The sequence below is a fragment of the Melanotaenia boesemani genome, chromosome 16 (genome assembly GCF_017639745.1).
Source record: "Melanotaenia boesemani isolate fMelBoe1 chromosome 16, fMelBoe1.pri, whole genome shotgun sequence".
Classification (NCBI taxonomy): Eukaryota; Metazoa; Chordata; class Actinopteri; order Atheriniformes; family Melanotaeniidae; genus Melanotaenia; species Melanotaenia boesemani.
Window position 1 is genome coordinate 15,571,854 of NC_055697.1, and position 13,140 is coordinate 15,584,993.

At 37.7% G+C, this 13,140-nt stretch overlaps 4 protein-coding genes across 5 annotated transcripts; all 4 read left to right on the plus strand.

The window, feature by feature from the left end:
• Positions 1 to 770: 770 nt before the first annotated feature.
• Positions 771 to 2,492, plus strand: LOC121655099 (glutathione S-transferase A4-like). Its single transcript, XM_042009519.1, has 7 exons — positions 771 to 866; positions 981 to 1,096; positions 1,186 to 1,237; positions 1,490 to 1,622; positions 1,710 to 1,845; positions 1,926 to 2,051; positions 2,151 to 2,492. Exons 2-7 carry the CDS (start codon positions 1,010 to 1,012, stop codon positions 2,283 to 2,285), a joined length of 669 nt encoding a protein of 222 aa, XP_041865453.1. The 5' UTR covers positions 771 to 866; positions 981 to 1,009; the 3' UTR covers positions 2,286 to 2,492.
• Positions 2,493 to 3,787: 1,295 nt separating this feature from the next.
• LOC121655100 (serine/threonine-protein kinase ICK-like) lies at positions 3,788 to 5,174 on the plus strand. The gene is made up of 5 exons (XM_042009520.1): positions 3,788 to 3,889; positions 4,010 to 4,152; positions 4,280 to 4,396; positions 4,475 to 4,582; positions 4,698 to 5,174. Exons 3-5 carry the CDS (start codon positions 4,306 to 4,308, stop codon positions 4,847 to 4,849), a joined length of 351 nt encoding a protein of 116 aa, XP_041865454.1. The 5' UTR covers positions 3,788 to 3,889; positions 4,010 to 4,152; positions 4,280 to 4,305; the 3' UTR covers positions 4,850 to 5,174.
• Positions 5,175 to 6,283: 1,109 nt separating this feature from the next.
• LOC121655098 (glutathione S-transferase A4-like) lies at positions 6,284 to 13,062 on the plus strand. 2 transcript variants are annotated; one of them, XM_042009517.1, is made up of 8 exons: positions 6,284 to 6,379; positions 6,494 to 6,609; positions 6,699 to 6,750; positions 7,003 to 7,135; positions 7,223 to 7,358; positions 7,439 to 7,564; positions 7,664 to 7,822; positions 12,865 to 13,062. In XM_042009517.1, exons 2-7 carry the CDS (start codon positions 6,523 to 6,525, stop codon positions 7,796 to 7,798), a joined length of 669 nt encoding a protein of 222 aa, XP_041865451.1. In that variant the 5' UTR covers positions 6,284 to 6,379; positions 6,494 to 6,522; the 3' UTR covers positions 7,799 to 7,822; positions 12,865 to 13,062. The 2 variants fall into 2 exon arrangements, with proteins under 2 accessions (XP_041865451.1, XP_041865452.1); XM_042009518.1 differs by lacking the exon at positions 12,865 to 13,062 and having other exon boundaries at positions 7,664 to 8,005.
• Positions 11,404 to 12,871, plus strand: LOC121655096 (glutathione S-transferase A4-like). Its single transcript, XM_042009515.1, has 7 exons — positions 11,404 to 11,493; positions 11,567 to 11,682; positions 11,772 to 11,823; positions 12,045 to 12,177; positions 12,265 to 12,400; positions 12,481 to 12,606; positions 12,706 to 12,871. Exons 2-7 carry the CDS (start codon positions 11,596 to 11,598, stop codon positions 12,838 to 12,840), a joined length of 669 nt encoding a protein of 222 aa, XP_041865449.1. The 5' UTR covers positions 11,404 to 11,493; positions 11,567 to 11,595; the 3' UTR covers positions 12,841 to 12,871.
• Positions 13,063 to 13,140: the final 78 nt, after the last annotated feature.

A 13,140-nucleotide genomic window follows, 5' to 3' on the forward strand; every position in this document is an offset into this window, starting at 1 on the left:
AGGCCAAACTCTGTAAGGGCCAAACTAAATGTGAACAAGTTTCATTAAACATTTGACTGCCTATCATTGTATTAAAATATCTGAATTTTCAAGAGCATGTTCAAGTCTCTTCAGAAATGTTAAATATTATGTCATTCTTTTTTATATTTATATTTTATTTATTTTTTAATGTGTGACCAGCAGCTGCAGCAGGATAAGCACAGCAAGGTAACTGGATTAAACTGTTAAGATATTAATTCAGGTCAGTGTGTGTGTATATATCTAGATCCAATGTGAGATAAATAAATTGTCCTAGATTGGGTTTTATTTGGTACATCTATGGATTAAAAGGAGATCACTATTTTTCTATTTTAACAATGTTTAATCTACCTGCTTCTGTCCTGTAGCTGCGGCCGTTGTTGGTGTGGAAATAGGAAACTGAAAAAAAAGATCATTTTTATGACCATTTTGGGAAAAAAGAATATAGTCTAGCAATGACAATGTGCCCACAGGATTTTGGTATGAATGGAGAGAATATCAGGAAATTTTATATATTTCTGAGAGCTATTGAAATTGGTTAGTTAACTTCTCATTTGTTTAATAGCACCACCTAGAGGAGGATAGGCCAAACAAATATGGCCTGTGTGGAAACTTCTGTCAAATTTGTCTAAACATATCAAAACAACCAATTTTCTCCTTTGCCCATCATGCAAAGTGGTAATATGTTAATAAGCCACGTCTCCATTGGCCAGAATCTACCAATGACTTACTTCAGATGTTTCCCCGCCTTTATGTCCCTCCTTATATAACTACCTCGACAGGTGGAGGATAGAGTAGTTTTGCTCACGTCACCAGACTTTCTCCACAAGAAGCAGTTGAGCGCGCAGGTATGAACTCAGAACACAGGTGTATGGAGTTACATCTCTGAGATGTAACTCCATACAGGTGTAATCTTATTCGTTAATGTGTTCATTTTATGAATAATGACTTTAACTGTTCAGATTCGCAGATTTTCTGCACCAAAACAACCATGTCTGAAAGAGCAATTCTGTACTATTTCAATGGAAGAGGGAAAATGGAGTCAATCCGCTGGCTTCTGACAGTTGCAGGGGTGGAGGTAACGGAGCACGACTTATTGTATGAAACTTTGCATACCTTTAGTAATCTGACGTGCTGTGATTGACGTCTGAAATTTGATGTTTATAGTTTGATGAGATGTATCTGACAACCAGAGAGGACTTCGAGAAACTAGTGAATAGTAAGTTGTTGAAATGATCCAATCTTGTATGTGGGTGGGGTCTTTTGTTTGAGTAATAAAGCACATCACTTTTCTTTGCTGTGACGTTTCACTTGCATATCTTACAATTCAGAATGAGATGGCAGTTTTTACAGAGTTCAGAGTTCACCTCTATTGTGTGACCTGTTGATACTGGTGTAATTACGAGCTGATTTGATGATGATCTTTTGGGTTTGGCGTTCTGCATGATCTGCTTATATGTTTTCTTTATAGATGGATCACTCATGTTTCAGCAGCTTCCCTTGGTGGAAATCGATGGTATGAAACTTGTTCAGTCCAAGGCAATCTTGAAGTACATAGCAGAAAAGTACAATCTCCATGGCAAAGATATCAAAGAACGTGTCATGTATGGTCAAATTCTTTAATAGTGTAATAATGGCAGTCTCTTTTAGAACATATTTGTTTTTTAATCAAATGTCATGCTTCCCTGTAGGGTCAACATGTACGCAGAGGGACTCATGGATCTCATGGAAATGATCGCAATAGTGCCTTTCGTGCCAGATCCAAAACCAAAGTTAGACAATATCCAGAGTAAAGCAAAAGAACGCTACTTACCTGTGTTTGAAAAGGTATGGTGAACTATCTCATAAACTTAGAAAAAAAAAACATGATTGTCTATGAAAATTAAATAGGAACTTATACATTTCAGGCACTGACTGGACCCGTTTACTTGGTGGGTGGTAAACAAACCTATGCAGATGTACTCCTGCTGGAATGCACTCTGATGCTGGAGGAGAAATTCCCAGAAATTCTTAAAGATTTTCCCAGTGTCAAGGTGAGTGTGACAATCTGCAGTCTGGTCTTGGTGAAATGTCAGAATGCTGGTCAACATCTGATGTTGTGCTCCATTTAAAGCAAACTCCTTCTGTTTCAGGCGTTCCAGGGTAGGATGGCTCAAAATGATGCCATCAGAAGATTTCTGCTCCCAGGCAGCAAGAGGAAGCCACAGCCAGATGAAACCTACGTGAAGACCGTCCTGGAAGTGCTCAAGATGACTTCACTTCCCTGAACTCATCACAAAAGATAAATCCATCTTGTATGAGCTTCAAATATCACTTGAGCAACAAGAGGCCTTAATGATGTTGAAATTAATACTGCATTATCTTGGAAACTACAACTAATCTATTTAGCTTGAGACTGAATTATGTAATCTTTTATAACAACAAACAGCTGTTTTTATGCAAATTCAATTTGAAATAAATACTTTATTTCTGGAGAACATTTGAAAAGCTGCTACATTTTTTTGTCGTTGAGCTTTAATCGCACATTTTTAGACAAAAAGAAACACATGCATGAATTTCAGTTATTTATTTAGTTTGTTTTCATTACAAAATTGCCAACATGATGGTTCTTTTTCCACAAGTGACGAGTAAAACGTGTTCCTTTGTCAGCTTATTAACCTTCAAACAGGAAACCCAACATCAAGTAACAATTTGACTGATGTAGACCTGCTGAGATGTAATTATTGCAAAGAAATCATGGTAATTACTCTCAAATCATGAGAAGTACAATCATACACAGACTCACACACTGAAGCATCCATAAAAACAACAAACATCCATAAAACATGATTAATTGGGAATGAAGTTTCCTTTAAAACAAGGTTTGTTCATTGAGCTCATCTTGTCATTGTTGGTGTTCCAGTCAAATCACGGTCAGGAGCAACAGGCGAAATACCATCAGCAAACTGAAAAAAGAACAAACACACAAATAAGAAAATCTCTGACTTAGCAAGTGTGGTTCAACAACTCGTGATTTTCCCATGTTGAGCAAGCGTGACCCTGACCTTAAATAATAGATAGTGTCTCCATGATATGCTTAGTAAATATCCCCACCCTAAATGCCCCACTCAGTAGTTTATGTTCAGTAGTTACTGAACATGTATGTTCTACCTCAAACATCTGCATAATTAACATCAGTTTCTGGCGTTGATCCCTCAGCTTCTCAGCTTAAAGGAGGCAAGTCCATGGCACAATGAGTCCTTCAGTTCTGCCCACAGAATTGTTTTAACTATGGAAAGCACTTTGTGTTGCATTATTGTATGAAAAGTGCTTTATAAATAAAGACTGATTGATTGATTGATAGATTGATGTTTTGGTACCTCCTTGTGAAACTCACCTCTGGTTTAATCTGTTTCATTTTTTGCTTAGATAGTTCTTGAAAAACTTGACTTTTTAAAATCTTATATCATTGACAAGAGTCTACAGAGCAAGGTGAGCCCCCACATGATGATGAAGCATTATGGTATGGGTTGACAAGACCTGCTGGTTTTATCTGTTACCTTGACATAAGAAATCTTGCATCTTCCTCTAATTTAATACTAAATCTGTAAAATGATTCATTTGAAGGGAGGGTAACTATCAGAGAAAATGCTCTTCAGATGTGGTTTACTTTGTTTTTGTAGCAAACACAGCAGGAGTCAGAAAATGCAAAACTACTGACTTATCAGTTGAAACCTAAAGGAGGAGGGCGGCGGCGTTGGGGCCACGGAACAGGACACATCATAGGTGAAGACTGGGATGAGGAAGAAACTGATCTGTCATCTATACGTATTCTTGGGAAAAGCAACTACTCCACAGAAAAATCAAGGCAGGGGGAGGACACACTGAGCAGGTGAGCCCCCCCCTCTCCAAAAACAAAAAAGGAGTTAGCCAGAACTCTGTACTGCTATGATAATTGCTCAAGATGATCAAAAAAAGATCATTCACACAACCTTTCTCTTCTGACTTGTAGGTATGGAAATGTTCTGGATTTCAGTCAACCCAATGGAAAAGAAGATACACCTTTAAACCTAAACAAGACTGCAGCCTATCAAGAGCCATCACGAACCGCCTCTGCCAAACAACATTATCTGAGGCAGTCTAGATATTTGCCTGGTAATATACTGTATATTTAAATACCCGTTAGTAGGACTGGAGGCTGTTTTCATTTTCATTTCTTTAGTTCTTGTATGCTTTAATGGAGCATGTACAGCATGTAATAATCTCTTTCTGTCTCCATCAGGCGTTAGTACAAAGAAGAACGGTGCCATGAATGCAAGTAAAGACTTCACTGAAAGCCTTCTTTGGGGCAGCAGTAGTATTCCATATGGAGGGACTCTGCCAAGTAGAGGCGCTCATGGTAACATCACTGTGATCTTTGCTCTGTTGCTGTTAGCGAGGTGAAAGTGAATGGATCTATGTTTGCTTTAATTATCAGGTACAAATACAATCCCAGGTGGGTACATGCCATCATTTTACAAGAAAGATAATGGCTCTGCTGGTCACAGAGGACGTCAGAGTGTTTCAGTAGAAACGACAGCATCAAGTGAGCACAGATGTAGAACTTTAATATCTGCTCTGCTGTATTTAACTAATACAAGCTTTCATACAATGCCTTAAAAACACCCAACAAGTTCCCTTTACATTCACTGCTGTTTCAGATTATGCAACATGGCGGTCTGGTCGGAGTCAGATCAACACCTGTGCCAACATGCCGGTGTCCAACAAGAGCACTCCTGTTCTGCTGCCTCGCCCGCCACTACAAACCGTTCACGGGAGAACAGACTGGTCTGCCAAATACGGACACCGTTAGGGCTTCTCTGGAGCTCTGATTTGTTGCCTAAGAACTCTTTCTCCTCCAAAGAGCAGGCCTACAGTAGTTGTTTTTTAACCTAAATATGTACATGAATCTTACATAGCAATAAGTTTTGTTTCAACATGTATTCTATGAATGCTGTGAGTTATGTATTTAAATGTATGGGTAAATGCAGCCACAATTTGCTCCTAAGTGTTTGACTGTATCTTTCTGTAATATAACTGATTTTGTGGAGAGGTTACACCCTCAATTTTGTATTATTGAGTGTTCATCTAAACAACAATATGCATATTATAATTTTTTTTAAACCTTCACAGTGAATTATTTTGCCTAATTAATTGTGTTGCCTATACAGTACTTTTTTCCCCTTTTACATTCTTCCCTTTTTATTTAATGACAGCTTCTGTGCCAACCAGATATTATTTGTGTATATACATTTTCAGTGAAATTAAAGCAATGCTTTGATTTCAGCAAGGTGTGCATAATGCATTTGGTTGCACCACTGTGTCGATACTATTCAGTTTCAGCAAAAAAAACAACAAAACAAAACAAAAAAAAAACTACATATACACACACACACATATATATATATATATATATATATATATATATATATATATATATATATATATATATATATAAAACAAATTCGGGCCACTGTAGGCCAAACTCTGTAAGGGCCAAACTAAATGTGAACAAGTTTCATTAAACATTTGACTGCCTATCGTTGTATTAAAATATCTGAATTTTCAAGAGCATGTTCAAGTCTCTTCAGAAATGTTAAATATTATGTCATTCTTTTTTATATTTATATTTTATTTATTTTTTAATGTGTGACCAGCAGCTGCAGCAGGATAAGCACAGCAAGGTAACTGGATTAAACTGTTAAGATATTAATTCAGGTCAGTGTGTGTGTATATATCTAGATCCAATGTGAGATAAATAAATTGTCCTAGATTGGGTTTTATTTGGTACATCTATGGATTAAAAGGAGATCACTATTTTTCTATTTTAACAATGTTTAATCTACCTGCTTCTGTCCTGTAGCTGCGGCCGTTGTTGGTGTGGAAATAGGAAACTGAAAAAAAAGATCATTTTTATGACCATTTTGGGAAAAAAGAATATAGTCTAGCAATGACAATGTGCCCACAGGATTTTGGTATGAATGGAGAGAATATCAGGAAATTTTATATATTTCTGAGAGCTATTGAAATTGGTTAGTTAACTTCTCATTTGTTTAATAGCACCACCTAGAGGAGGATAGGCCAAACAAATATGGCCTGTGTGGAAACTTCTGTCAAATTTGTCTAAACATATCAAAACAACCAATTTTCTCCTTTGCCCATCATGCAAAGTGGTAATATGTTAATAAGCCACGTCTCCATTGGCCAGAATCTACCAATGACTTACTTCAGATGTTTCCCCGCCTTTATGTCCCTCCTTATATAACTACCTCGACAGGTGGAGGATAGAGTAGTTTTGCTCACGTCACCAGACTTTCTCCACAAGAAGCAGTTGAGCGCGCAGGTATGAACTCAGAACACAGGTGTATGGAGTTACATCTCTGAGATGTAACTCCATACAGGTGTAATCTTATTCGTTAATGTGTTCATTTTATGAATAATGACTTTAACTGTTCAGATTCGCAGATTTTCTGCACCAAAACAACCATGTCTGAAAGAGCAATTCTGTACTATTTCAATGGAAGAGGGAAAATGGAGTCAATCCGCTGGCTTCTGACAGTTGCAGGGGTGGAGGTAACGGAGCACGACTTATTGTATGAAACTTTGCATACCTTTAGTAATCTGACGTGCTGTGATTGACGTCTGAAATTTGATGTTTATAGTTTGATGAGATGTATCTGACAACCAGAGAGGACTTCGAGAAACTAGTGAATAGTAAGTTGTTGAAATGATCCAATCTTGTATGTGGGTGGGGTCTTTTGTTTGAGTAATAAAGCACATCACTTTTCTTTGCTGTGACGTTTCACTTGCATATCTTACAATTCAGAATGAGATGGCAGTTTTTACAGAGTTCAGAGTTCACCTCTATTGTGTGACCTGTTGATACTGGTGTAATTACGAGCTGATTTGATGATGACCTTTTGGGTTTGGCGTTCTGCATGATCTGCTTATATGTTTTCTTTATAGATGGATCACTCATGTTTCAGCAGCTTCCCTTGGTGGAAATCGATGGTATGAAACTTGTTCAGTCCAAGGCAATCTTGAAGTACATAGCAGAAAAGTACAATCTCCATGGCAAAGATATCAAAGAACGTGTCATGTATGGTCAAATTCTTTAATAGTGTAATAATGGCGGTCTCTTTTAGAACATATTTGTTTTTTAATCAAATGTCATGCTTCCCTGTAGGGTCAACATGTACGCAGAGGGACTCATGGATCTCATGGAAATGATCGCAATAGTGCCTTTCGTGCCAGATCCAAAACCAAAGTTAGACAATATCCAGAGTAAAGCAAAAGAACGCTACTTACCTGTGTTTGAAAAGGTATGGTGAACTATCTCATAAACTTAGAAAAAAAAAACATGATTGTTTATGAAAATTAAATAGGAACTTATACATTTCAGGCACTGACTGGACCCGTTTACTTGGTGGGTGGTAAACAAACCTATGCAGATGTACTCCTGCTGGAATGCACTCTGATGCTGGAGGAGAAATTCCCAGAAATTCTTAAAGATTTTCCCAGTGTCAAGGTGAGTGTGACAATCTGCAGTCTGGTCTTGGTGAAATGTCAGAATGCTGGTCAACATCTGATGTTGTGCTCCATTTAAAGCAAACTCCTTCTTTTTCAGGCGTTCCAGGGTAGGATGGCTCAAAATGATGCCATCAGAAGATTTCTGCTCCCAGGCAGCAAGAGGAAGCCACAGCCAGATGAAACCTACGTGAAGACCGTCCTGGAAGTGCTCAAGATGACTTCACTTCATTGAACTCATCACAAAAGATAAATCCATCTTGTATGAGCTTCAAATATCACTTGAGCAACAAGAGGCCTTAATGATGTTGAAATTAATACTGCATTATCTTGGAAACTACAACTAATCTATTTAGCTTGAGACTGAATTATGTAATCTTTTATAACAACAAACAGCTGTTTTTATGCAAATTCAATTTGAAATAAATACTTTATTTCTGGAGAACATTTGAAAAGCTGCTACATTTTTTTGTCGTTGAGCTTTAATCGCACATTTTTAGACAAAAAGAAACACATGCATGAATTTCAGTTATTTATTTAGTTTGTTTTCATTACAAAATTGCCAACATGATGGTCCTTTTTCCACAAGTGACGAGTAAAACGTGTTCCTTTGTCAGCTTATTAACCTTCAAACAGGAAACCCAACATCAAGTAACAATTTGACTGATGTAGACCTGCTGAGATGTAATTATTGCAAAGAAATCATGGTAATTACTCTCAAATCATGAGAAGTACAATCATACACAGACTCACACACTGAAGCATCCATAAAAACAACAAACATCCATAAAACATGATTAATTGGGAATGAAGTTTCCTTTAAAACAAGGTTTGTTCATTGAGCTCATCTTGTCATTGTTGGTGTTCCAGTCAAATCACGGTCAGGAGCAACAGGCGAAATACCATCAGCAAACTGAAAAAAGAACAAACACACAAATAAGAAAATCTCTGACTTAGCAAGTGTGGTTCAACAACTCGTGATTTTCCCATGTTGAGCAAGCGTGACCCTGACCTTAAATAATAGATAGTGTCTCCATGATATGCTTAGTAAATATCCCCACCCTAAATGCTCCACTCAGTAGTTTATGTTCAGTAGTTACTGAACATGTATGTTCTACCTCAAACATCTGCATAATTAACATCAGTTTCTGGCGTTGATCCCTCAGCTTCTCAGCTTAAAGGAGGCAAGTCCATGGCACAATGAGTCCTTCAGTTCTGCCCACAGAATTGTTTTAACTATGGAAAGCACTTTGTGCTGCATTATTGTATGAAAAGTGCTTTATAAATAAAGACTGATTGATTGATTGATTGATAGATTGATGTTTTGGTACCTCCTTGTGAAACTCACCTCTGGTTTAATCTGTTTCATTTTTTGCTTAGATAGTTCTTGAAAAACTTGACTTTTTAAAATCTTATATCATTGACAAGAGTCTACAGAGCAAGGTGAGCCCCCACATGATGATGAAGCATTATGGTATGGGTTGACAAGACCTGCTGGTTTTATCTGTTACCTTGACATAAGAAATCTTGCATCTTCCTCTAATTTAATACTAAATCTGTAAAATGATTCATTTGAAGGGAGGGTAACTATCAGAGAAAATGCTCTTCAGATGTGGTTTACTTTGTTTTTGTAGCAAACACAGCAGGAGTCAGAAAATGCAAAACTACTGACTTATCAGTTGAAACCTAAAGGAGGAGGGCGGCGGCGTTGGGGCCACGGAACAAGACACATCAAAGGTGAAGACTGGGATGATGAAGAAACTGATCTGTCATCTATACGTATTCTTGGGAAAAGCAACTACTCCACAGAAAAATCAAGGCAGGGGGAGGACACACTGAACAGGTGAGCCCCCCCCTCTCCAAAAACAAAAAAGTGGTTAGCCAGAACTCTGTACTGCTATAATTGCTCAAGATGATTAGAAAAAGATCATTCACACAACCTTTCTCTTCTGACTTGTAGGTATGGAAATATTCTGGATTTCAGTCAACCCAATGGAAAAGAAGATACACCTTTAAACCTAAACAAGACTGCAGCCTATCAAGAGCCATCACGAACCGCCTCTGCCAAACAACATTATCTGAGGCAGTCTAGATATTTGCCTGGTAATATACTGTATATTTAAATACCCATTAGTAGGACTGGAGGCTGTTTTCATATAAACACATACTTTATTTTCATTTCTTTAGTTCTTGTATGCCTAAATGGAGCATGTTCAGCATGTAATAATCTCTTTCTGTCTCCATCAGGCGTTAGTACAAAGAAGAACAGTGCCATGAATGCAAGTAAAGCAATACTTTGATTTCAGTAAGTTGGACATAATGTATTTGGTTGCATCACTGTGTAGATATGTTTCAGTTTTAGCCAAAAAAATAAAAAACAAAAAAAAGAAAAAAGCAAAACAAAATCGGGCCACTGTAGGCCAAACTGTGAGCACCAAACTAAATGTGAACAAGTTTCATTAAATATTTGACAGCCTATAGTTGTAATAAAATATCATTTTTCAAAAGCATGTTCAAGCCTATTCATAAGTGTTAAATATTGTGTCGTTCTTTTTTTAATATTTATTTTATTTTTTAATGTGTGACCAGCAGATTCAGCAGGAAAAGCACAGCAAGGTAACTGGATTAAACTGTTGTTAGAGATTAATTCAGGTCAGTGTGTGTATATATCTAGATCCAATGTGAGAAAAATAGATTGTCCTAGATTGGGCTTTATTTGGTACATCTATGGATTAAAAGGAGATGGCTATAGTATTTTAAAAATGTTTAATCTACCTGCTTCTGTCCTGTAGCTGCAGCAGGTGTTGGTGTGGAAATAGGAAACTGAAAGAAAAATTATCATTTTTATGACCATTTTGGGGAAAAAAAAGAGAATATAGTCAAGCAATGACGAAATGTGCCCATAATATGCCCACAGGATTTTGGTATGAATGAAGAGAATATCAGGAAATTTTATATCTTTTGAGACCTACTGAATTTGGTTAGTAAACTTATCAATTGTTTTATATCACCACCTAGAGGAGGATAGGCCGAGTTGGGAAAATAAAAGCAATTGGAGAAAAAAAATGGATCAGTGGTTTATCGTTTTAAATGACTCATTCTTCCTTTGTTGTGTTTGTAGTAAAAATTTTGTTCTGCTGACGAATTAGTCACATGGTCGTAGAATGCTCCCAGTCGTAAGACCTGTGTATTTTAATCAACAATATAATAATGAAAATTAAACAAATGAAAATTGTCTTTAAAACTGTTCCTTTTTAAAAAGGAAGGCAAACTGCCACGTGCAGCGCCGCATTTGGATGTGTCTGAAGCTTGAAGCTTGACTTCCCTACGTATCTCCTATTGGCCTTGAGCTTGTTTGGAGGTTCTAGCAGGGGAGCGCAGCTACTGGTATACCGATGGATGGTCGTCCGCCGGGGGGGGACATCGTCCGCTGCCACCGAGCGCTGAGCTTCGGGAGGGACACACATGGACCGGTGAGGGAGGAAGGGGACACCCGCCTAGCCAGCCAGATCAGCCGAATCAACCCTAGCGATCAATGGGGTGACAGATGTCGCAGCCAGATCGCCCTCACATCCAACTGTACAACGTAGACGCGAAGCTGTTTTAAACGAGGATGTGGCATGTGCAACTTCGGTCATGGTGTCGTCATTGTGAATATCAGATATATTGAATAAACGTGCATAGTCTTATCAAACAAATATGGCGTGTGTGGAAACTTTTGTCAAATTTGTCAAAAAGTATCGTTAAAACAACCCATTTCTCCTTTACCCATCATGCAAAGCTGTAATATGTTAATAAGCCACGTCTCCATTGGCCAGAACCTACCAATAAGTGTATCCCTCCTTTAACGCCCCTCCTTATATAACTAAATCGACTCTGGTTTTGCTCACGTCACCTGACTTTCTCCACAAGAAGCACTTAAGCGGTTAGGTATGAACTCCATACAGGTGTAATCTTATTCGTTAATGCATTCATTTTATGAATAATGACTTTAACTGTTCAGATTCGCAGATTTTCTGCACCAAAACAACCATGTCTGAAAGAGCAACTCTGTACTATTTCAATGGAAGAGGGAAAATGGAGTCAATCCGCTGGCTTCTGACGGTTGCAGGGGTGGAGGTAACGGAGCACGATTTATTGTATGAAACTTTGCATACCTTTAGTAATCTGACGTGCTGTGATTGACGTCTGAAATTTGATGTTTATAGTTTGATGAGATGTATCTGACAACCAGAGAGGACTACGAGAAACTAGTGAATAGTAAGTTGTTGAAATGATCCAATCTTTTATGTGGGTGGGATCTTTTATTTGAGTAATAAAGCACATGATCATTTTTTTTTTTTTGCTGTGAACTTTCACCTGCATATTTTACAGTTCAGAATGAGATGGCAGTTTTTACAGGGTTCAGAGTTCACATCTATTGTGTGACCAGTTGATACTGGTGTAATTACAAGCTGCCTGCTCATATGTTTTCTTTATAGATGGATCACTCATGTTTCAGCAGGTTCCCTTGGTGGAAATCGATGGTATGAAACTCATTCAGACCAAGGCAATCTTGAAGTACATAGCAGAAAAGTACAATCTCCATGGCAAAGATATCAAAGAACGTGTCCAGTATGGTCAAATTCTTTAATAGTGTAATAATGGCAGTCTCTTTTAGAACATATTTGTTTTTTAATCAAATGTCATGCCTTCCTGTAGGGTCAACATGTACGCAGAGGGACTCATGGATCTCATGGAAATGATGATGATACTGCCTTTTGTGCCAGATCCAAAACCAAAGTTAGACAATATCCAGAGTAAAGCAAAAGAACGCTACTTACCTGTGTTTGAAAAGGTATGGTGAACTATCTCATAAACTTAGAAAAAAAAAACATGATTGTTTATGAAAATTAAATAGGAACTTATACATTTTAGGCACTGACTGGACCCGTTTACCTGGTGGGTGGTAAACAAACCTATGCAGATGTACTCCTGCTGGAATGCACTCTGATGCTGGAGGAGAAATTCCCAGCAATTCTTAAAGATTTTCCCAGTGTCAAGGTGAGTGTGACAATCTGCAGTCTGGTCTTGATGAAATGTCAGAATGCTGGTCAACATCTGATGTTGTGCTCCATTTAAAGCAAACTCCTTCTGTTTCAGGTGTTCCAGGGTAGGATGGCTCAAAATGATGCCATCAGAAGATTTCTGCTCCCAGGCAGCAAGAGGAAGCCACAGCCAGATGAAACCTACGTGAAGACCGTCCTGGAAGTGCTCAAGATGACTTCACTTCCCTGAACTCATCACAAAAGATAAATCCATCTTGTATGAGCTTCATTGCTAAAAACTAAGCAAATATCACTTGAGCAACAAGAGGCCTTAATGATGTTGAAATTTATACTGCATTATCTTGGAAAATACAACTAATCTATTTAGCTTGAGACTGAATTATGTAATCTTTTTTATAACAATAAATAGCTGTTTTTCATGCAAATTCAATTTAAAATAAATACTTTATTTCTGGAGAACATTTGAAAAGCTGCTACATTTTTTTGTCGTTGAGCTTTAATCGCACATTTTTAGACAAAAAGAAACACA

What these genes read in the sequence shown, in the direction of transcription:
- LOC121655098 (XM_042009517.1), top strand. Translation starts at nt 6,523, where the DNA reads ATGTCTGAAAGAGCAATTCTGTACTATTTCAATGGAAGAGGGAAAATG. An exon ending in TGACAGTTGCAGGGGTGGAG is followed by an intron (nt 6,610 to 6,698) that starts GTAACGGAGCAC and finishes TGATGTTTATAG; the next exon opens with TTTGATGAGATGTATCTGAC. An exon ending in AAGATTTTCCCAGTGTCAAG is followed by an intron (nt 7,565 to 7,663) that starts GTGAGTGTGACA and finishes CTTCTTTTTCAG; the next exon opens with GCGTTCCAGGGTAGGATGGC.
- LOC121655099 (XM_042009519.1), top strand. Translation starts at nt 1,010, where the DNA reads ATGTCTGAAAGAGCAATTCTGTACTATTTCAATGGAAGAGGGAAAATG. An exon ending in GATATCAAAGAACGTGTCAT is followed by an intron (nt 1,623 to 1,709) that starts GTATGGTCAAAT and finishes GCTTCCCTGTAG; the next exon opens with GGTCAACATGTACGCAGAGG. An exon ending in AAGATTTTCCCAGTGTCAAG is followed by an intron (nt 2,052 to 2,150) that starts GTGAGTGTGACA and finishes CTTCTGTTTCAG; the next exon opens with GCGTTCCAGGGTAGGATGGC.
- LOC121655096 (XM_042009515.1), top strand. Translation starts at nt 11,596, where the DNA reads ATGTCTGAAAGAGCAACTCTGTACTATTTCAATGGAAGAGGGAAAATG. An exon ending in TGACGGTTGCAGGGGTGGAG is followed by an intron (nt 11,683 to 11,771) that starts GTAACGGAGCAC and finishes TGATGTTTATAG; the next exon opens with TTTGATGAGATGTATCTGAC. An exon ending in AAGATTTTCCCAGTGTCAAG is followed by an intron (nt 12,607 to 12,705) that starts GTGAGTGTGACA and finishes CTTCTGTTTCAG; the next exon opens with GTGTTCCAGGGTAGGATGGC.
- LOC121655100 (XM_042009520.1), top strand. Translation starts at nt 4,306, where the DNA reads ATGAATGCAAGTAAAGACTTCACTGAAAGCCTTCTTTGGGGCAGCAGT. An exon ending in GCCAAGTAGAGGCGCTCATG is followed by an intron (nt 4,397 to 4,474) that starts GTAACATCACTG and finishes TTTAATTATCAG; the next exon opens with GTACAAATACAATCCCAGGT. An exon ending in AGTAGAAACGACAGCATCAA is followed by an intron (nt 4,583 to 4,697) that starts GTGAGCACAGAT and finishes CTGCTGTTTCAG; the next exon opens with ATTATGCAACATGGCGGTCT.